Source organism: Staurois parvus, unplaced genomic scaffold (genome assembly GCF_062004578.1).
Source record: "Staurois parvus isolate SC_StPar_1 unplaced genomic scaffold, SC_StPar_1.0 ptg000668l, whole genome shotgun sequence".
Taxonomy (NCBI): domain Eukaryota; kingdom Metazoa; phylum Chordata; class Amphibia; order Anura; family Ranidae; genus Staurois; species Staurois parvus.
The window spans coordinates 4,069,829-4,093,458 of NW_028318464.1; the positions used below are offsets into that span (position 1 = coordinate 4,069,829).

Sequence of the window (23,630 nt, forward strand, 5' to 3'; positions counted from 1 at the left end):
CTGTAGACCCCAATGACCATACGCTGATAATTTTCTATATTTATGATAAAGGGCACTTTTCCATGTTTATTTATGATCAAAGGAACCCTATTTTTAATACACAGCAAACACAGCTCCTCCCACAAGGGGAACTCATTCACCTCAAAAAGCTGGGATTTTCCAACTTCTTTGCAACTAAAAGTACCAGAAAAGCCTCCTATCTCAGGCAAAAGGCATGCCTTCAGAGTTACTAGCATTAACCAATGTCCTTTCATAAACCAGGCCCAGCTACCAGGCCCAGCTTCCCTTCAATGCCTCGCTCAGGCCTCAGCACAGTGTAAAAGAATAAAACCCATCACTATCAACACTGCAGGAAGTGTGAGATAATATCTCCTCTGTGCGCTGATTGGCAGACCCGTCCTGATTGTCCGGGGGACGGATGCTGCTAGGGGCTTCTGGGAGTTGCAGTTCACTTCTCCTTTCAATGTCCGCCCAGCCTGCCAGACAGAACTACGTTTCCCAGAAGGCTGTGACCTGTGCCTAGCGTAGGGATAGAAGGTCAGCCAATGAGCGAGGACAGATTTTCATATGACAACGCCCACTGAGACCAGACGAGTCCTTGATTACAATAAGGTACAGTATAGACGGTAGGTTTTATTTGTGGGTACAGAGGAGCGGGCTGATATGGAGGGAGATGGCTGTGTGCTGCCTGGAAGGACATGGGAAGCTGCCTGCACACAGCCCAATAGACAATGCACTGCACACAATGGATGGCTGCAGCAGAGTAGAAGTTACAGACCTTCCAGGCAAAGTACAATGGAATGTTGATAGATGATTACCTCCAATAGATCCGAATATACTTTACCTATCTGGATATTATATGTTGTACAATCTGTGATGTCTCTGCCTTCCACAAAGTATGGGATGGGATACAGAATACTGTGCCATAATCATCCTATTTGTATATCTGGTTATTTATGTTATTTCTATGTATATGGAATACAGAATACTTTGCTATGATCCATTATTTTATTGTATGGTAAAGTATTCTGTGATGATCCCTGCTTTCCAATATAAAAATACATACACACATACACTATATTGCCAAAAGTATTGGGACGCCTTCCTTTACACGCACATGAACTTTAATGGCATCCCAGTCTTAGGCCGTAGGATTTAATATTGAGTTGGCCCACCCTTTGCAGATATAACGGCTTCAACCCTTCTGGGAAGGCTGTCCACAAGGTTCAGGAGTGTGTCTATGGAAACGCATTTGTGAGGTCAGGCACTGATGTTGGACGAGAAGGCCTGGCTCACAGTCTCCACTCTAATTCATCCCAAAGGTGTTCTATTGGGTTGAGGGCAGGACTCTGTGCAGGCCAGTCAAGTTCCTCCACCCCAAACTAGGTCATCCATGTCTTTATGGACCTTGCTTTGTGCACTGGTGAGCAGTCATGTTGGAACAGGAAGGGGTCATCCCCAAACTGTTCCCACAAAGTTGGGAGCATGAAATTGTCCACAATTTCTCGGTAATCTGACACTTTAAGAGTTCCCTTCACTGGAACTAAGGGGCCAAACCCAACCACTGTAAAACAACCCCATAGCACAATCCCCCCTCCACCAAACTTTACACTTGGCATAATGCAGTCAGTCACTCCAGAGAACACGTCTCCACTGCTCTAGAGTGCAGTGACGACATGCTTTACACTACTGCATCCGATGCTTTGCATTGCACTTGGTGATGTAAGGCTTGGATGCAGCTGCTCGGCCATGGAAACCCATTTCATGAAGCTCTCTATGCACTGTTGTGCTAATCTGAAGGTCACATGAAGTTTGGAGGTCTTTAGCTATTCACTCTGCAGACAGTTGGCGACTTCTGTGCACTGTGCGCTTCAGCACACACTGCCCCCGCTCTCTCATTTTAAAGTTCCTACCACTACTTGGCTGAGTTGCTGTTGTTCCCAGTTGCTTCCACTTTGTTATAATACCATTAACAGTTGACCGTGGAATGTTTAGTAGCAAGGAAATTTCATGGATGGACTTATTACACAGGTGGCAACCTATCATCACGGTACATCACTTGAATTTACTGAGCTCCTGAGAGTGACTCATTCTTTCACAAATGTTTGTAGAAGCAGTCTGCATGCCTAGGTGCTTGATTTTATACACCTGTGGCCATGGAGGTGATTGGAACACCTGAATCCAATGACTTGGATGGGTGTCCCAATACTTTCGGTAATATAGTGTATATAGGGAATACAGAATACTTTGCAATAATTATCATATGGCTATATCTGGATATTTGAATGGTATTTGTGATGATCCCTCCTTCTGAGAAAGTATAGAATACATAATTTGCCATAATTATATTTTTTATACCTGGATATTTATATGATACAATGTCAGTGATGCTTGCTGCTTTCCATTATACATACTTGGAAATACCGGCAACCTTTAGTATGATCTGTAATACTTAATCGGGCCATACCTGTATAATCTCCATAGAGTGACCAAACAGATGTAATAGGACACATTGAAACAATCCATCCAGATTGTATCAAAAAATGTTTGCTTACCTATATGCTAGTGGCTGTTGTCACCTTCAAAGTATACCCCTTGTGAAGCAAAGCATTTTTTTTAGAACTGTGCCACTGGTGGAAATATTCCTGGAATTAGTTTTCCATTAGAATCTGCTGCACTATTGTCCTGGTCATGTTCAATTCTTCTGCCATCATTCACACGCTCCACCTTCCATCTGAGCATACGACAGTTCACACTCTGTCCACATTTGCGTCCATCCTTTGCATTTTTGGCTGCCCACTTCTTGCATTACGGTGGACGTCTTCCCTCCCCTGTTTAAACTGCTTATGCCATGCAAAAACTTGATTTCTTCATGGAATGCCCACCATAAGCCTGTTGTAACAGAGTTAAAGTGTCACTTGCACTTTTGCCAGTTTTCCTGCAAAATTTGATGTTAATCCACTCCTTCAGATTCCCGTCACTGATTTTACACCAATAGCGCAACACACGCATGTTAGTTCTTCTACTACCCTGCAAAGACTGCTATGAAGTAGTGAGCTGCATGTCTCATCATACATGCAATCTGTACACTGTCATCTGTTGGGCTCCCAAGCAAATGCCAAGAACGAAGGGATGCAGCTCCAAAAGCTTTATTTCTTGATTTTAATACATTTTATAAAGCAAATAGATTAGGTGAGAACATGGAACAACAGTTTTAGGGAAATTTGAGAAAGATGTAAGGATGCCCCAAACTGGTGTTCTGTGTTTTTAAATGTGGAATGAAATCTTAGTTGTTGCCGAGTATTTCCCAAGCATGACAGCTAGCCCCAGATATCTGACTTTAACTAAACTTAAAAATGGTAATACCCAATGGCAATAGCAACATTTAATTATGACAGGTGTACCTGCCCTTCCATTGAGTAGTTTTTGTTGGACAATTCTCCAGAATGTTAGAGTGAAAATGACACCAGGCAGAATAGGTCTGCCCTGTAAAGGCAGTGTCTCACTTAGAACCTCCATTATTCAGCTGTATCAAGTGCTAAGCTATGCAGATTCAAGGCTTCCAGCATTGGGTAATGCTGCTGTGTTTTCTTTGGGGTCATAGCCCACCTTCAGAAACTTGTCTGTGTTCAGCTTGGGCTTTGAAGGAAGTTTCAGATGGAGTGAATAAAGGCAAACTTCTCTGGGCAGCAATAGTCATGTAGCTGCTTTGTTGGCATGTTAAGATCGAATCTATACATCTCTGTAAGGCATGCACATTTCCTACTGTTTTAGCACTTAAAAAGTGCTGCAAAACAGCCCCTGTGTGGGCGAGTGTTATTGCCTCTGTTTTATAATGTTTAACCAGCTGCCGACCGCAGATAGCCGAATGACGGCTTCACTGCGGCCGGCCAGTTCTGGGTGGACGTCATATGACGTCCTCCCAGAACGAGCTCTCCTGCGTGCCCCAGGGGGCGCGCATCCGGCGATCTCCGTGATCGCTGTGTCCTACGGACACAGCTGATCACGTGATGTGGTAAAAGGCCAATCACAGCGGCCTTTTACCACGTGATCAGCGGTGTCCAATGACACGCTGATCAGAGGGAAATGCAAGTGCCGGTTCTCGGCTGCACTTTCCTCACGCTGTCAGATCGTGAGGAAAGTACTGCCGAGAACCGGCAGTTGTCAGAGCGGGGATCGGCACCGATCATCAGGGCACTGATGATCAGTGCCCAGCAGTGCCACCCGCAAGTTCCGCCCAGCAGTGCGCCCACTAGCTGTGCCCAGCAGTGCACCCACCTGTGCCACTCTGCAGTGCCACCCACCTGTGCCCAGAAGTGCCACCTACATGTGCCCAGCAGTGCCACCCACCAGTGCCACCCACCTGTGCCCACCCACCAGTGCTGCCCACCAGTGCAGCCCAGCAGTGCTGCCAGTCAGTGCCACCAGTCAGTGCCCAGGGGTTGTGCCAGTCAGTGCCCAGCAGTGATGCCAGTCAGTGCCGTCTATCAGTACCGATCATCAGTGTCACCTATCAGTGCTGCATATCAGTGCCGCCTATCCGTGCCACCTCATTAGTACTGCCTATCAGTGCCCTTTAGTGCTGCCTATCAGTGCCGCCTATCAGTGCCCATCAGTGCTGCCTCATCAACGCACATCAGTGAAGGAGAAAAGATACCTGTTTGAAAAATTTTATAAAAGAAACAAACTTTTTTTTTTTTTTCAAATTTTTTGCACTTTTTTTATTTATAGCGCAAAAAGTAAAGCGCCCAGTGGCGATTAAATACCACCAAAAGAAAGCTCTGTTTGTGAGAAAAAAATGATCAAAATTTCATATGGGTACAATGTTGCATGACCGCGCAATTGTCAATCAAAGTGCGGCAGCGCTGAATGCTGAAAATTGGCCTGGTAAAGAAGGGGGTATAAGTGCCTGGTAGGCAAGTGGTTAAAAATGTAATAAAAACCATTGGAATATAAAAAGTGCTGCAAAACAATGCCTCTTGGGCTGCCGAACTCTCTGACAACACAGTCTCTCTGCTGTACAGCATTTCCAAGCAGCATTATCAGCCCCCACGTTCATATTCTATTCCATTGCTGGGTTACAATACTCTGACTCTTACCATCCATCTCTGTCCTTTCCTACATGCACACATTGAATTATTTTCCAATAACATATTGATGCAGCTTTGATGCCAAAGAGCCTGCCCGCACACTAAAGGAAATTCAGCAAAGTACTAACATCAGTTTTCTGACAGTAGGGCCCTCTAAAATGTGCAATCAAACCAGGGAAAGCACCTGAGAAAAGAGGTATCACAATAGAGGCATGTAGTTTGACTAAAAAAATGAAACTTTATTGAAACAATATGCAAATAAAAACATATGTACAGATAAATAGTAAATGCAATACCACAATTGAGGCAAGTAGTTTGACTATAAAAATGAAACTTTATTGAAACAATGTGCAATTAAAAACATATATATGAATAAATAGTAAATGCAAAGTAGCAAATGCTAATTTCTGCAGGGTAGAGGTTTCTGCAAAATTAGCATTTGCTACTTTGCATTTTTTTAGCCAAACTATTGTGGTATCTCAGGTTCTTTCCCTGGTTTGTTTGCAGCTTCTATTTTGGTACCTGATCCACGCTATAATTCATAGAATTAGTGAACTTTACATTTAAGCCCTTAAGGGTCCTGCTGCTACCAGCAGTGCCATATTGTAGTAATTTGGCCCTTTAAAATGACCTGTGCCAGCTTAAAAATTCCCTACCCCTGTTTCAGTAACTTTGCCAACATATATGCAGATTCAGGTAGTGGCACTTTCAAAGCACCGAAATTAAAAATAATTACCTAATAATAATTAGATTAATAATAATAATAATAATAATAATAATTACCTAGTTTGTAGATAACTAAACTGCAGGTAAATTAAAACCTATTCTAAATTGGTGTACAGAGACAGGCAGAATGCCCCTCCCTGTATGCAGTGTAGCAGAGTGGCATATTTGCCACCGCTACCCTCTCTGTGTCACTGGATGTTAGTGGTTCTAAAGGCTTTTTTACCTTCATGCATTCTAGCAGCTCCCTTCTCACCCCACCCCCATTATACTCACCTGAGCCCAATCCTAACCCAAGAGCAGAAACTCTCCTGGGTCTTTCCCACATCATTGGCTGAGGCACAGCAACAGGAGCCAATGGCTGTCAGTCACAGCCAGTAAGGAGGGAGCGGGGCTGATCCCTGCACTGTGTGTCACTCAGTAGGGGGGAAGGACTTGGAGCACTGGTGGGGAACCTGAAGAGTGGAGGAAACCATTGCACAGAGCAGGTAAGTATGACATGTTTGTTATTTAAAAACACAATCTGAATCTTTGGAATCACTTTAACCTCTTCACGCCGACAGTATGCAAATATGCGGCATCTCGGTGGCTGGGCTTTGATGCCGAGCAGTTGCCTATTTGTGTACCATTTGTAAACCAACATATGCTGAGAGCGTGCGCCCTTTATGCTCTCAGCACATGTGTCGGCGTCCCACAGAAAAGTCCTGATCTCTCCTTGCAATCGGGACCTTTTCGATCATGTGACTGCTGTGACAGCCAATCACGGTGGTCACATGACCCTAAACCCCGCTCCGCCTCTCGGCATCAGAAAGAACCAGAGGGCGCCAGCGTGCAGGGGTTAAGGATGTTGTTGGCTTCACATTCAACAGCCTCCTTGCAACCAGTGATGCTGTATGATGGGGAAGCTTAGACATTAGTTCCCCAACAGTTATGGTCTTGCCTTAAAATTGACAACGGGCAGTGAGTGGGTTAGATAGCCAATAGCAGACTGTCTGCTCACTAGGAATCTGCCCAGTGCCTACTGTTAAAGCACAAGGGGAGCGGACCTGATGGGGAACTGGTGTCTGTGAATCCCATAAGGCGCCATACCCCACCCCCCTGATACAAAACTCCCCAACACCGTTCTGTAGGTGCAGCAGTGGTGAGGAAGCACAGTTGCACCAAGGGAAGAATGTCCGTATGGACACACCAGTCTCAGTGCGCCTCCACGTGCCCCAGATTCACGTACCTGTCTACAACAATATTACGTGGAGGCATGTCAGAATCCTGAAGAGACACTTGGAAATCCCCTGATGTGTGTAAATAAAAAGTTTTTCGAGATGTAATTCTGAGGATAATTTGGATTCCCACCTGATCTCTCTTTCATTCAGCTGCTCCTGCAAGATTTTTACATGCCCAGTGGTAGGTTCAGGGAGAGGGGCGTAATAAAAAGCTGGTTTCATGCAGGAACACAGCAAAAGAAAAATGAATACTGGTGTATGATCTAAAGGAGAAGAGGTAGGATTAGAGATGTACTGTATTTGAGTTCATTCTATACAACTCGAGTTCTTTAAAACAGGCAATTAGTGGGGGTTCAGAGCTCGACATCCCAGATCTCACACTTTTTGCTTGGTAAAGATTTGAAAACATTGACGGGTTGTTATCTGCAGTTTAAGAAGCCCAGATACATAGGGCGACCGATGTTCTTAGTTATATCCAGGCAGTCTTTGTTATAAAATGATATATGCATAATTGATAAGATTTATGGAGTTATATAGGCACCTGCACTTTATGTTTGAGGTACATATTTTTGCAATTGTCACTTTATGAGTATGTTTTATATATGCGCTGTTGGGTAGGGTAGGTAGTAGAAACAATAGTGTTTTCTCAGTGGAGAACAGAGGGATTAGAAAATACTTATGCACTTGACATCATGTATTTAGGGAGATTGATAACATCGTATTGCGCTGTCTATTTCTTTTTTTACTATAAAATTGACTCAGTCTCTTTACAGGTGTCCACCATGACCAAGTGCATTGTGAAGGACTGTCACAGTAATTCTGGGACGGACAGTGGGGTGTTGCTACATGGTTTCCCGAGCTCTCTTGATCTAATTAAACTTTGGTTGCAACAGACAGGTAACAGCTTCAGTGACATAGATGCGTTTGCACGGAATGTCCTCTATTCTAGATCTGGCCGCTATCAGATATGCTCCAAACATTTCTCCCCAAAAAGTTACGTTTTCAATGGCACAAAAATGGTTCTGAAGCCAGATGCCATTCCCACTGTTTTCCAAGAAGCACAGTGTGTCTCCAAAGTCCCATCATGCCAGAAGGTTCGAGAAGAAACAGATGCCCGTCTACATTCTCCTCCTTCCAAAGCTCATGTAGAGAATCAGACCACTTCACTGCAACACAGACGAAGAATTCTACATACAGATGAACAAGAAAGTTCTGGATGTATGGAAGCTAAACAATGTTCAACAGTTACAATGAAAATGATAGATAAAGCAGTCGGTACTGATCCATACTATGGTAAGATAGACTCATATGTTGATCCTCCATCATGCTTCTCTTTAAAGAGGGGAGTATCACACATGTTTTCAGAAAGCACATATTTTGAGTTGTAATTGCAGTTTTACCCTAATGTAATTTTGGTATGATTCTCTGATTTTTCACATTTCTCTTCCATATTTATTCATGTTATTAATACAAACATTTTTAGGCTAGCAGCTAGAGGGAGCTACAACTACTTGCGCTTAAAGCAGTATGAAATCCAAAAACAGAAGTGTAAAATATTGCAGCTTACAAATCCTTAAATGTGGTGGCTTCATTAGTTTTCTTCTTTTTTTTTTTTTGGTGGGGGGGTTCTTTATTTTCACCTGGTGATCCAGCCAGTAACATGCTTCCTGTCTTTGGGTTTTTCCACTCAGGATGGAGGTACAATGGAGACACCTTTTGGACAGTGGCATTGTTAATGTGGGGAGATGATGTTAGACTAGCAGATTTAGATGGGCTTGACTAAGGACTTAAAGCTGAGCTCCAGCTAACTCTTTTTAAGCAGTTACAGCAACAGTTTTTTTCCTTTTAAAATAAATAAAAACTGACCATTGTAAGCACACCTGTCAGTGTTAAATGGTCTGTCTCAACCTTCTAACTTTTGCTTTTACTTGATAGCTTGGTCAGTTAAAGGAAGTTGAAAAAGAACAGGTAAAAACAAAAGGGAAAAGTCTAAAATAGGAAAACTATTATTACCACCACATCCATGAATACCACATTTTACCGCTTTAAGGTGCCTTCACTTACCTCTGACTTATTCCTCTGACTTCAGGATAAGTCCCTCTTCAGACTCCTATGCAAAATAAATTTGAGCCATGCATAGGGCTAAGACACTCCCCCCACTGTTCCATGTGATAGCAGTTGGATCAGCTCAAATATCCAATGTTGCACTGAAGATGGATGAATGTGGTCCCCCATAACCAGAAATACCAGGTATTTTTGGGAGCGCCAAAAGTGGATTCAGGGGGCAGGAAGTGAAACAGGACAAAAAGCGTGTACCCCACAGTGCCTGTCATGTATCAACAATAGACCTTTCTTGTTTTGCTTTTAATGGCTTCCTTTATAAAATGTAAACATAAGCTATTAGCCTCTTGGTAATTCTTTGTTTAGTGTGCTGACCAATTAATGGTGCAGACTTTAAGAGTAGTAAAGCACAACCAATGCATCGTACTACAAAACAGTAATCAGAGTTTGTGTATATCATGAATAAATGTGTCCTCTGTGACAGCAGCAGTCTCTAATACCACTGCTGCCACCAGTATGTGATCATTGCACTCTTAAGCCTCACCCTGCGCAGAGAATCTCCAGCTTGCAAGACAACAATCTAACCATTTACAGACAGAGTGAGCGCCACTGGAGTCAGTTACCTCCACATTTAACAATTTACGCACACAGACAGTAGCCACCATGTGTTTTCTTTCAAATTCTTTATTTGTATTGACATCACCATACTCACAGAACAGTGCAAAGCACTGTCTCCAATATAAAAGTCAAAAGTTAAGAGGTAACATCCCCTGTGTGCAGAGATCACAAAATAACCATTCAGGAATAAGACAAAGTGAACAATCAACAGGTTAGACCATATACTGTATGCTGTAGAGCAGAAAGTCAACTTGGGGAGTACCCCGAGGAGGAAGACTCCCTGCAACTATGAGCACTGGGATCCGTCCATTATTAATAAAGAGGGTGTATAAAGGGATGAGAAACAGTATGGAAGTAGAAACAAAGTGCTGGGAGGATAGAGAGAAGAGAAAGGGGAAAAAAAAGGGGGCAGCCCATGAGGAAAGGAGGAGGGAGGAAAGAAAAGGAACGAGTTGCCGGAGGAGGAAAGGAAGCTCTGTCCAAGGGAGAAATAAGTCAGTCTAGAGTGGAGGGTACAAAGATGGATTTCCCCTCATCAGAGAAAATAAACATATTCCAGGGAAGCCAGGCCTCATGTCTATTTTGTGACATCAGAATCAGATCTTCCATTTTATTGACCTCTTCTACTCTAGACAACCAGAGTGGGAGAGGAGGAGGATGGGGGTCTCTCCATCTCAAGGCAATACAGGAGCCACCACGTATTTTAATGGAAACATACACCGTACACAGCATCTGCTGTAGCAATTCTGAACTTTTAGAAATGTGCATGACACTCGCTGCTACGCTCAGGCAGGAATGTACAGAGTTTAAAATACAGGAGCCCTCACAGAGGCAAGGATTTTTTCTTTCCTGGTTAGAGCATTTAGAGAATTTTGGAGGAATGAGGGTGAAATTGTGTTTAGCTCAACTTTCACATTCCCCCCACTTGGTTTGGGATGTACATACAGTATATAATTACATTTTTCCATACAGAAACAAGGGCTTTAAAGTGGTTCTAAAGGCAGGACGCTGTGCAGCTCCCCTCTCAGCCCCCCCAATACTTACCTGAGCCCCATCTCGATCCAGTGATGTGCAGCAACTCTCCTGGGTCTCTCCCTCCTCATTGGCTGAGACACAGCAGCGTGAGCCACTGGCTCCTGCTGCTGTCAATCATAGCCAGTGAGGAGGGGGCAGGGCCGAGCAGCGCTTTCTGTGTCTTATAGACACACAGAGAAGGCTTGGGAGCAACCATGCACAAGTGCCCCCAGAGCATGCAGGTTTCTCTGGGAGCACTCAGCAGGGGGAGGAGTCAGCAGCATCAGCGGGGGACCTGAAAACAGGAGCAGTAGCCACAGAACCATTGCACATAGCAGGTAAGTATAACGTGTTTGTTATTTTTAAAAAAATACAAACCTTTAATATTATTAAGAAATGAATGCATTCTGATAAGTTCCTTTACATCAAGCTAATTGATTTTACGTGTATAATAAAACTTTTAGAAAAGTAACTATACCCTCCCTTTACATTAACATTTGCCTACATCTAGCAAGCAAATAAGAGCTGTAATTGATTTCATGTTTTACCCAGGGGTCTAAAAACTGCTATGGAAATAATTTGGCTAGGCAAAGGAAAGCTTGTTCTGCTTTTTCTTATATGGTAAGAATTCTGAAAGTGAAGCTAATGCTTACGAAGTTGGACAACAAAAAGAGAGGTTCTGATTGGTGGCTATGGACAATATAGAGACTTTCAAATATATCAATTTGACTCTCAGCAGCTTCATTAGTCAAATTTTGCTAAGGAAACACTTTTTTTCTGCAGATATAATTGAGAGCAAGATTGAGAAGATGCTGAATAAAAGACTCCTAAACATTGCCATGGAAATAATCACTATGCTTGCTGGTGAGGTGAGAAATATTTGATACTGTATGATAATAGTAAAGGACAGATAACAGTAAAATCTTTCACATTACACTTTGTCTATGCAATCGACCTGACAATCTACAGTTTTATAGTGAGTAAATCTGTTGCATCTTGAAGTGGAAGAAAAGCTTTGGCTCCCCTCTGTAATGGAGTACTTGATAAAGATTGTGAATTCTGGGAGGCGTAATGTCACCTCTAGGCTCATGTGGCCATTTCTGGCACTCCATCGGCTCCCCTGCAGCAGCCACTCGCTGACAAAGGGGAGCTAGAGCTGCAGGATCATGTGACTAGACCACCTTCTGTTAATTATGGTAGATTAAAACCATCTAACAAAAAACAGGAAAGATTTCGGAGATGGCAGACTAATTTTAAAAGACACTCCCAATCAAAATTACCAATATGGAGATAAACCCTGTCCACTAATTGACAAAGCTCAGGATAATGCTGTATACGCGCATTAGACTATATATATATTATTGCTCACAACCAAAACTGACAAACCATTTTATTGTTGCAGGAAGTGTAATGAAGCACATTGGTAAATGCAGTACAAAATTTTGGAAGCTGCTATCATTTGTTAAAGGAGAAGTATAACCAGAGATTTTTTTGCTTATACTTCTCCTATGAACCGCAGGAGTGCAGTTTGTTCTGCACTCCTGTGATCTGTTTTCAGTCGTCGGCGGCTGACATCATAGAGCCAACCAAGGCTCTGAAAAGATCCCGACTGTGTGGTTGGGATCCACCCAGAAGCCTAGACCGGCAGCTGTGTCAGCCTCTCAGCTGTGTTGCTGGGAGACTGTGCCAGCCACTCCCTCCCCTCCCCAGCACGGTGCTCCAGTGAGCGCTGGAAGGGCAAAGCAGAGAGCTGGTGACAAACAGTCATGGCTTACTGCTCGGAGGGTAGAACTGAGCGACCAGCAGTCTTTAATTGCTTAGTTTGAACCATCTAGGTGAGCATTAACCCCATTCTTTTCTTTTAACAAAAATTGTACATCTGCTATATTTTTGACTGGTTTGACTTTAACCTCAATACATATACATTAAAAAAGAAATCAACCTAACAGTGACAGTCAAAGCAAAGACTATTGATTACAATTTGCTGCCTCCTGCTGCTCTGACATCTTTTGTGATTAGAAATTCCATGACATGGGTGCCTTAGCTCTCCAGACCAGCAGTCCTCTAAGAACTCCAAAAGGTGAGGCTGAGCACGGTTACCTTTCTTGGATCAGGTGAATTTTATTGAACAAGTGGCAGAGGCACTACAACCTGTTCCTCTCCTCTGATGTGTAGAGTAGTGTAAAGGAACAGGTTGGAGTTCAGTGTAAACCTTGTTCATAGGGGCAGCAAACGCAGGAAGTTTTATTGCATTTTTGATGTCCTAACCTTTTGGCAATGCTCCGTACAAACTTAAGTGGACAGCAGGCAGTACACTTTTAGAATTCATGAAACATTTGTGCCATTTAACGTTGTGGTGCATCAAAAACAGCTAGTAGGTGCTGATGCCTATATTGGTTCACAACTGTTTTTGAAACATCAGACAAAACTGGAGGAACAACATACCCCACAAATCCATGTACAAATGATAGAAGAGATTGTAAATTTGTTGCAGCAGTCACTTCCTATGTTCTCTGCTGATCGTGATGACTGCTGTCAATGTCGCTGCGCTGATCCATGAAGTTGAACAGCATCCTGAGCTGTATGACCTTACAGTAAAAAATAGACCTAAGTAAAAACTTGCCAACCTGTGCCTCAGAGGAATTGGGAAAGCAACTTATCCAAAAAGAAAGAAAGGGAAAGTGAGTATTATATACTGTATATTGCTTTTGTACATTCTCACTATTTAAAGGATTAGTTCGTCTTTACAAGTAGTGCTCCAATTTTCAGAATAAAGCTTCTATTAAAAGTAGTACCTGTAGGCTGCGCCTAGCCTCTCCCATGTCTGTCCCAAAAACATTTGGGTTGTCAACCCCTCTCCTGCCTTCATGACAGTATGCTTCGGATGTTGGGCGCACACAGTCCCAGCACAGCATGAACAAGCTCTCTGACTCTCACTCTGTTGCGGAATAAGATTGGTTAACCACTGAAGTTCATTACAGAACCAGGCCTAACGTAGTGCTGTTATTTTTTGACCACTGCTATCATTTATCTAACAGATTATTTATAGTGTTCTAAAACTAATGGTATCCTGTATTAATATATAGTATTCTTTTAGGAGATAACCTTAGTATTTTTCTGTTTAACTGTATGTTTACATGTGATCAAACATGCCCTAAGTGTATCTGCTTTTTGTATGGTTTAGGAATATATGATGGTGAAAAAGAACTCCAATATGCCCAATTCCACATTGAAAAAGGAGGTAAGCACTGCACTGTACATGACATATAGTGGGTATAGCAGTGTTTTCCCTAGAGTTTTATTTTATCCAGGTAGGATGAAAAAGTACACTGGTGGTCCTAAAAGGAAAAAAGCAGTCTATATTTCAGTATGTTTATTAAGGATTTTAAGAAACATTATTCAGAAAGACAGGAAACGCAACCCACCAACATGACGAGTTGTAGAACATCAAGCAATGAAACAGTATATTCAAGTACAATGTGTAGCAACACAACAAAATCGACCAATAAAGTGTAATGAGAGGAATACACCGATAGTACATTCAGATTTTGATCGATTATGAGCAAATTGCACCATAAACAGAGTGGTACAAATAAAATAATTAAAATAGAAGACAAAAGTAGAGAGAACGAAAAGTGAGGAAAGAACTGAGGAAAAAAAGTAAAGAATAAAACCCTAAAAAGAAATGAGAGGGCCAGCCAAGAGTCCATTATATAACATAAATATACTGAATCCATGGGTCCCAAGTGCTCTCAAATTTAGAAGTATTGTTATTAAGTATACTAGTAAGTTTATCATTAATAATAATCCAATTACGTTTCTGTTTGACTAAGTCCAGCGAGATTGCTGACTGTTTCCAACGTTTGGCTATCGTAACTCTCGCCGCTGAAAAAAGCAGTCTAAAATGTAAAGCGCACTATTATCTTTTATTGCACACAAACAGAATATAATCTCTACAATTTTCCACTAAGTATAAAAGATCAGACTCTGCTGAGTTACCAAATATATCAAGCCGCTATATAATCTAAATGAAATCTGTGCTTGCAAAACAATGAGAAACTATAATAACCAAAATCATAAGTAGACAAATGCATTCAGGAACTTTACAGCTCATTATGTTAAACCTAAATTATGGCCATTAAATTGTTTACCTCTAGCATGCATGGATACCAGGCATGTTTCACACATTAGGTGTTTATGTATGTGCATGTGTCCGAAATCCATGTGCACTTTTGTCAAGGTGTCTTTAATTTTTTTAATTAAATAATTTTAGCTCCATAACAAGACCCGTATGTGATACTACTTAGGCAGTAACAGGTATTCATTCTGAAGGCATCAAGATTTTAGTAGAAGCCTTCTCCGCTCCAGCCCCTGAAGATCTTGATTTGACAGCTGTAAACCTGAAAATAGCTGATTTTTTATGGGTTCATCCAGCCAAGAAGAGATTGGTGAATGTCAGTTCACTGATATCCTACCACTCTCCATTGTGAATGCCGCCACAATGGTCCTGTTCTCACAGAGAAGTAAGGTGAGCCTGGGGATCACAATGGGGGGGGGGTTAGAAGGGGAAGAATAGTCTGCAGTGTTTTCCCTGGAAGGCTTTTGCCAGGCAGCCAATTGGAGCGCTTGGTAATAATACTCTAGGAAGGGAACTGATATTTCATCAAAACTTTGCTTCATGTGTAAAGTATTTGTATGCTTATTTCTCAAAGGTGTATATTCCTTGGGTTTCAGGTGCCTGTAAAATGTGGTGATGTCTCAATCTCTTTCTCCATGGATGAATGGGATTATATAGAAGACCATAAGGATCTTTATCAGGAGGTGATAGGGGAAAGTGATCAAAGGCCTAGCAGTTGTTCACCCCCAGAAGAACCAGGTGATTCTCTTTGCTGGAAATAAAAAAAACAAAAAACTGGGTATAGCAAGGAACCTGTTCCCTTAGGTTTCTCTATACCCCTTTTCATCGTCCACAATGCAATGTCTGACCTAAGCCACACAAAAGCAGTGATATATTTATCTTTTTGAAAGTATGGAAAATTGCAAATTTCAGGTTGTGTTATTTTCCTGATGATATACATGAAGATTTGTCTAGTCTATTTTGAATCACAAAAGTTATTATTGCCTGGATTCCTAAATTCTGCGATAGTACATCAGTTAGCCATAAGTACATGGAAATGTAAATCAGAAACTAATTTATTAGCAATCATCTTGATTTTATTATCACTAATAAGCAAACCAAAACAGGGTCATGTGGATCTGTAATTTACTAAATGCAAAAATAGTAGACAAATAATAATTGTACTTTAGTTTGGCACAAAATAATAGTGAATCACCTTCCTGCACTTTTTTGCAAATGGTTTATAAAATCCTGATATCAGAGGTTCAGACCCTTTCCTGAAAACTTTTAAAGACCTAGTACCAGTTATATTCATTCATGTTTTATAAATGTATGCTAAGTAATGAGTAAGGGAAAATGTTACAGATATTATTACTCCCCCTGACAATGTCTTCATCATTCTTCCCACAAGACCAAAAGACTTTTAGGCCTCAGGAAACCCCCTGTATGACATTTTATCTTCAGCCCATGGTACATTAGCAAGATCAGTGAGACCCTTACATTGATGGTCAGTTGCTGACTTCCTTAACAATAATAGCCTTTGAGAAAAGACCCTCAATATTGGGGGTGGAAGAAAGGCTCCTTACACTGGTGGTTATTGGGAGAAAGATCCCTTCCCTTGATGTTTAGGTAGAAAACCCCTCTTATGTTGGCAGCTGGTGAGAAGAATGCTCCCCTTACAGATAGCCAAAAAGATTATTGGTGTCAGTGCTTGATTACTTGAGAGATTAAAAGCACCAGTGGTCCTTCGCTGCTGGATGTGTTGACAGATGTTGACTCCAGAACTGAACAGGTGCTGTCATCCAGGAGATCAGTCTACCACTGCTTGCTGCTAAAGGGATCTCTAGCAACTTCTGGAAGAACCCAAGGGTTACACAGAAGCCTAACAAAAAATAGCAGTATGATAGATGCAATACTGCTCAAACAAAAGTGGTTACTTCAAAATCCAAGCGGAGTAGTATTGTTATACAAAAAGCTTTATTCAATCACATGGATCATATAGAGGTTAGACATGGATGTGGTAAACAAGTAATAATAAAATCACTTAAAAACATTCGGCGTCTCCAAGTAAAGTAGTTGTTCGGCAGTTTGAGGATCCACATAAGGCAATGGAGTTCCTAACCACTAGATCAAAGAATTTTCCATATTTTCCATAGAAAATCAGCATAGGGAGAACATTCTTCAGAAACCATTATGGTAATAATCACAATAAGTAGAATGACTTCCTAAAATGGAAAAACCAAAAAGAAAGATCATAGTAGGTGGAACTACAATAAGGTAAATATACTGGGCAAATACATCAGCCCAGCAAACACAAAACTAGTGTAGTGAGTCATCTATTAATGTGGATACACTTTCATCTGGGGTGGTTACCCAGGAAGGCCATATATCCATCTTTCAATGATGGTCAAGCTTTTGAGAAGGTAATGATTTAAATATACACTAGTTTTGTGTTTGCTGGGCTGATGTATTCGCCCAGTATATTTACCTTATTGTAGTTCCACCTACTATGATCTTTCTTTTTGGTTTTTCCATTTTAGGAAGTCATTCTACTTATTGTGATTATTACCATAATGGTTTCTGAAGAATGTTCTCCCTATGCTGATTTTCTATGGAAAATATGGAAAGTTCTTTGATCTAGTGGTTAGGAACTCCATTGCCTTATGTGGATCCTCAAACTGCCGAACTACTTTACTTGGAGACGCCGAATGTTTTTAAGTGATTTTATTATTACTTGTTTACCACATCCATGTCTAACCTCTATATGATCCATGTGATCGAATAAAGCTTTTTGTATAACAATACTACTCCGCTTGGATTTTGAAGTAACCACTTTTGTTTGAGCAGTATTGCATCTATCATACTGCTATTTTTTGTTAGGTATATATTGGGTTCATAAATCCACACTAATTATGAGTAAGACGGAGATATTAATATGACATATTTATAGGTGTCATATCAGGTGGCTCTTTTTCGTTTGGTTGTTTACACAGAACCCTGATTGAGAGACTGATCTTGACTAATATGCTGGCATATAGATTAGGAAATTATTCATATCTGTGTTATAGCCTTTTTGTTTTTGGGTAATTGAACATGTATCACACTGGCTGTTTTAATGATAAATAAGTAGTTTTCTTGGAGAAAAAAAGAAAGGAAAATGTTGCTGTGACACTTTATTCAAAACTGTAAAATTATTCATAGGTCAGGTTTTAAACAAAAACACTTTCCTAAAATGATTTTATTTTTATCTTGCTTTCATTTAGCAGAGCTCTGTAATGAACATGTAACACAAACATCTGCTACTGATAAACAGGAAGATGACCAAAGCAGAGAGAACTTTAAACAGGTGGATGTTGCAACCAACACATTCACAAGTGAGTGATGATTTATTTAATGTATATTTATACTTTATTTGATTACAGATGAATTATAACAGCTGTGTAAAGAATTGCTTTACAGTATTGCTCGGTCTCAGCAGGTGAATCAATTACTGCATCAAGTGATCAAGACGTAGAGGAGCTTTGTGTAAACCATTCCACGGAGACCATTGTAGAGCAAGAGGAGGCCTGTACAGGTGTGTAAATGAAAATTACACCACCCAATGGAACGGATAGAAGAATTCTGGTATATTTAAGGGAAAACAGTATTAACTGTGGTCAATTTTATTTCTAATTTGTCAAGTCTACATCTTTTTATGCTAATTGTTTTCTGTCTTGTAAGTTTGTATACATTATATTTATTTTACAAATATTTTATGTAGGATGCACCCATGGCAGTGGTGTCTAAAGAAAGAAAGCAGCAGTAGCTGATTGCTTTTAGACTGTCTGTCTCCAATTGCACAGAGCTGTACAGAGTTAGGAGGGGGAAGGGTTTTTGAATAATTTCTGACTCATTCAGTTTCATGTGTAATTTGAACTTCAGCTAGTGAGCTCTGTAAACCATTAAAAAAAAAAACAATTAAGATGAGCCCAGTAAATCTGGCAATTCATCACAAATATAAAATGTATTCAATATGTCATATTTACCTGTTTAGAAATAAGAGTTAAAAATGTAGTCCTGAACAAAGTGAAATAATTTACATAGTGAAATTATATAAAATATGTTGACATTTGGTGATATTTTTCAAACAGATGAATCTAAGAGCAGTGATTTGGGAGAAGAGCCTTACATTATGACTTGTTCCCCTGGAGAGATTGTAGAAGATAGCAAGACCATGTTACATGATTCCCAAACAGAGGATGAGGAAGAACCTATGCCTGCTGAATCACCAAGGCAGTCAATGGAAAATCTTGCTTATTCTTCTACGTCTGGTCAGTGTGAAGAGCAAGCCTGGAGTGACTATGAGAGATATGTTGGAGATCCAAGTTACACATCAGGAGAGCCAGTGCAAATTAAGGAAGAGAGCAGCCAGTTTAACTACAGCTATAGCGAAGAACCAGCTTTTATAGATCCCAATCCCAGCCATGAGGAACGTAGTGAGCTCTTTGACACCATGAATAACCTTCTTATCCACCAAATCACATTTGGCCAGTCTTCTTCGGTAGATAAGCCCTATTCTTGCAACCACTGTGAGAAACGATTTGCTAAGAGATCACACTTGGGAATGCACCTCAAAACTCACACAGGAGAGCGCCCTTATTCTTGTCCTGACTGTGGCAAAAAGTTCAGTCGAAGGTCAAACATGCTGACGCACTACCGTACCCATACTGGAGAAAAGCCATTTGCTTGCCCCAAGTGTGGCAAACGGTTCACGCAGAGCTCTCACATGGTGACACACCAAAGGACGCACACTTCTGACAAACTTTTCAGTTGCCCTGAGTGTAAGAAGCGTTTCACTAAGTGGTCCTACCTAAACTTCCACCTCCGAACACATGGAATAGAAAAACTGAGTGTACCCTGACAGTTGCTGGGCTGCACCTTTGTTATAGATCAGCAGACCTAAATCCATCCGTTTCTTTATATGCTAAAAAGATAAATACTCCAGTAAAACATGAAAATTGTGCATTTAAATGTCAAGAACACAATCTTCTTGCTGAGTGTTACTCATTTTCACTATCAGATTGTCATGAAAGGTAAATCTGGGCTTCTGAATTTGTGCCTGGGAGTATGTAGGCAAAGGATTCTATTGTACCAGCATCACTCTCTTTGTGAGCCCACTGCAGCCTCAGTCAACCCCATTGGAGCATGAGAGGGAGGTTGCACAGAACAAAATTGCGTGTCGTGGGGCTGTATTCTGCTGAATGAGAACCCTAATGAATCTGGCTGCATGGGATTACCTAAAGCTAAGATTAATCGTTAATTAGGAGGACTTTCTAATCTTAGTGCAGTTTTATTATGTCTTGGACAACATTTTCCTGACTGATCTGCTTGCACAGAAAGTTCCTTACAGTGGAATTGACGCTTACACTCCATTGTTTTGAAACAATGCAGAAGTGCCAAAACTATTATTATATATCTTGCCATGACAAGATACAATGAACTAGAGTACAGACCAGCAACATATTATTTTGTATTGTTTTCTGCAGTCCTTGAACGGATCTGGCCACTCAACTTGTGTCTAGAGGAATCGTGATACTGCCATCCAGGTCTGCTCTCTGTGACTGAACTTGTCTTTTCTTACGGAGCTATTTTTATTTGTAATGAAGGAGAATATTGCAGTGTAAAATGTGTTAAAGTGACTTCCTGCCATCATATTAAATATTTTTCTGTGAGAGATCATATAAAAGCTGCAGTGATAGTGCTGTGCCTCAGAATCAGGAGGCATAGTGAGTTCTGGGAGATGTAACCTCTAATGCTGGCCAAGTTTTAGGGGACAACTTCACCTTTAGTGAAGTTTTCTTAGTAACCTCCACTTTCCTGAGTGCATCCCACCTGGTAAAATTCTTACCTTCCTCCTCTTCATTGTGCGACCTCGCCCAGAAGCACATACTTAGCCTTTGCAAGGAACCATCCTAGTCAGGTCCCCTTCCTACAGGATTCTATGAATGAGTGGACTGTCCTTTAAAAATTAAAACCCATTTGTAAAGCACAGGTGTGCTTGCTGGGCATGCTGTATTAACTGTATGTAGCCTGAGCATAAAATACAAAGATTCCTGTGAATGGATGAGCAGCTCTCAGCACAACTTTATTTTTTCCAGAGATGGAATGTTCTCCCTTTGCTGTAACATATCGCTGTATGCTGTATGTACAGTGCCTTGATAAAGTATTCATACCCCTTAAAATTTTCCACATTTTGTCATGTTACAACCAAAAACAAATGTATTTTTTATTTTGAAAACCATTTATAATTTTCCTTCTACTTCACAATTATATGCTACTTTGTGTTGGTGTATCTTATAAAATCCCAATAAAATACATTTACATTTTTGGTTGTAACATGACAAAATGTTGAACATTTCAAGGGGTATGAATACTTTTTCAAGGCACTGTAGCTGAGGCTATGTACAGTTAATACTCACACTCACCTGTTAGTGAATTATTTAGTTTGTTTGGCCAGCTTGGACGAAATGTACTATTTAAAGGCACATTAAACCTGTAGTTAGGCTTTAAAGCAGTTTGGAGCAGTTTGGCATTGCCATTATAGACAGCAATCTACGTAATGTACTTTACGCAATTTAGAGAACAGCATTATTATACAAGACCTGAGCTAGAGGCAACTTATATAAGTGCTAACGTAAAACCTGAATTGTCACCTCTTAATTATCAAGAGAAGATTAAATATATGTTATTTAATGTGCAAACTGAAGGTGCGTTTTTGACACTGCATAGTGACACTGCACTGTCAAACCCTTGTGCTATTAACGAGGTCTTTAGGTACTGAGAACCATCTATTGGAGTTCTGAAACTTGGCATTATAGGAGGTTCACATTTTCCTTCACTATGCCATATCAACATTTCTTGTTTATTTCAACTTAATTGATACAAGGCAGACAAAAGAGATTTTATGCCTATATGTGTACATGTAAATAGAGTTGCACAATGATTAAGAAATACCACAGTAACTTTTGAGGTAGACGTTAATTCTTGTTCCTTTGTCATGTGCAAACAGACCAAACAAAATTAAAGCTTTTCAGTATATTATAGCTGTGTAATGTTTCTTTATGTTTATTGTATAATATAATTAAAAAGATTTTTTTTTGTAACTCCATCCAAACCGCAAAATAAACTCTTAAAATACATGCAATATTTGTATACTATTTTACATGTAAAATCCTAATTTTTGCTATACCTAGCAGCTACTTAAAGCCCAACTCTGTGAAACCTGAGTTTTCCGCTGCTTTTGTAGAAATGCACAGCAGTCCATTTAACGTGATTTCCTATGGGACAGGTTCACATCTCCGCGTTTTCACTCGATGTGTTTTGGAGAAAGGGTCAGAGACTTTCTTAAAACACAAAACGTTGCGTTTTTGGTTCTATAGAGTGCAAATGGAGACGCTGCAGAAAAGTATGTAGTCCATTCTTTAGGTGTTTTTGATATGTTTTGCATTTTATTATGCCCTGCGACAAGTTGAAAAAAAAAAAACGCAAAACACATCAAAAATCCAGCAAAAACACACTGCAAAAAGCAGTGCAGAAACACAAACTGGATAGCTGTGAACCTAGCCTTAGCTTGTATTGAGAATGTGTTTGACTATGACATCCTGTTAGGTGTCATCATCTCTATCCCTGGCTGCCTAAACCAGCAGGATACATACAGTCATGCTTGCCCGCATCTTCCTGTTCATAGAGTCTGAAGAGGCTCCCTTGCCTGGCATGGCTATGAGATTTCTAATTGCCAGAACATATAGCCCTTTCTCAGGGTGAATGGGAAAAACTTTTGAGTGTACCGGCCACTTGTTTAACCACTTGCCCTCCTGAGGATTTACCCCCCCTCCTGACCAGGCCATTTTTTACGTTACAGCGCTGCATTAATTTGACAATTGCAAGGTCATGCAACACTGCACCCAAATTAAATGTACGTTCTTTTTTTCCCATGATTCGAGCTTTCTTTTGGTGGTATTTCATCATCTATCCTTTTTTAAATGTTTGCGCTATAAAAAAAAAAAGTGCCAATTTTGAAAAAAAAAATTATTTTTCACTTTTTGCTATTAAACATGTCCAGTAAAAAAATAAAAATTAAATTTCATCTTAAATTTACGACAGAATGTATTCTGTGACATGTCTTTGCTAAACAAAAATCCCAATATGTGTAAATTAATTTACATGAAAGTTATAGCGTTTACAAATGGCGGTGTATATATATGGGATTTTTTTTTTCTATGGCAGCGATCAGTGACTTATAGCTGGACTGCGGCGGACATTCTGACACTGGGGGGAACTGACTACAGTGATCAGTGCTAAAAAAAAAAAAAAAAAAAAAAAAAGGCACTGACACTGTACTAATGGCACTGGGCAGGAAGGGGTTAATGTGAGGGGCGAACAAAGGGTTAACTGTGTAGTGGGTGTGTTTAACTATGGGAAGGTTTCTGTGTGCTTCATTGTAAGCACACTGCTTTAGATGGCTGTGCACAGCCATCCAAAGCGGTGTGCCTGAGCTGACAGGGAGGAAAACTTTTAGGCTGGCCATACATTATACAATTTTCATGAGAATTTTGCTTTAGATTTACCAAAAACCATATAATAGGAGGTCAAACCCAAACAACACTTTCAATTGTATCCAATTAGGCAGGCCCTTGCACTACATAGTTGAAGGTAAATCTAAAGGAAATTGGACAGAAATTTGTATAGTGTATGTCCAACATTAGTAAACAAAACCGTTCTCCCTGTCAGAGATCCTCGGTAATTACC

The 23,630-nt window shown here is 40.6% G+C and overlaps 1 protein-coding gene across 5 annotated transcripts; it reads left to right on the forward strand.

Moving 5' to 3' along the window:
- Nucleotides 1-549: 549 nt before the first annotated feature.
- Nucleotides 550-22,021, forward strand: LOC149447852 (uncharacterized). Of its 5 annotated transcripts, none has more exons than XM_089651955.1 (8): nt 550-612; nt 7,807-8,326; nt 11,510-11,595; nt 13,911-13,967; nt 15,461-15,602; nt 18,107-18,217; nt 18,319-18,417; nt 18,974-22,021. In XM_089651955.1, the coding sequence occupies exons 1-8, from the start codon at nt 568-570 to the stop codon at nt 19,741-19,743; spliced, it is 1,830 nt and encodes a 609-aa protein (XP_089508081.1). In that variant the 5' UTR covers nt 550-567; the 3' UTR covers nt 19,744-22,021. The 5 variants fall into 5 exon arrangements, with proteins under 5 accessions (XP_089508081.1, XP_089508083.1, XP_089508084.1 ...); XM_089651957.1 differs by having other exon boundaries at nt 18,322-18,417; XM_089651958.1 differs by having other exon boundaries at nt 18,110-18,217.
- Nucleotides 22,022-23,630: the final 1,609 nt, after the last annotated feature.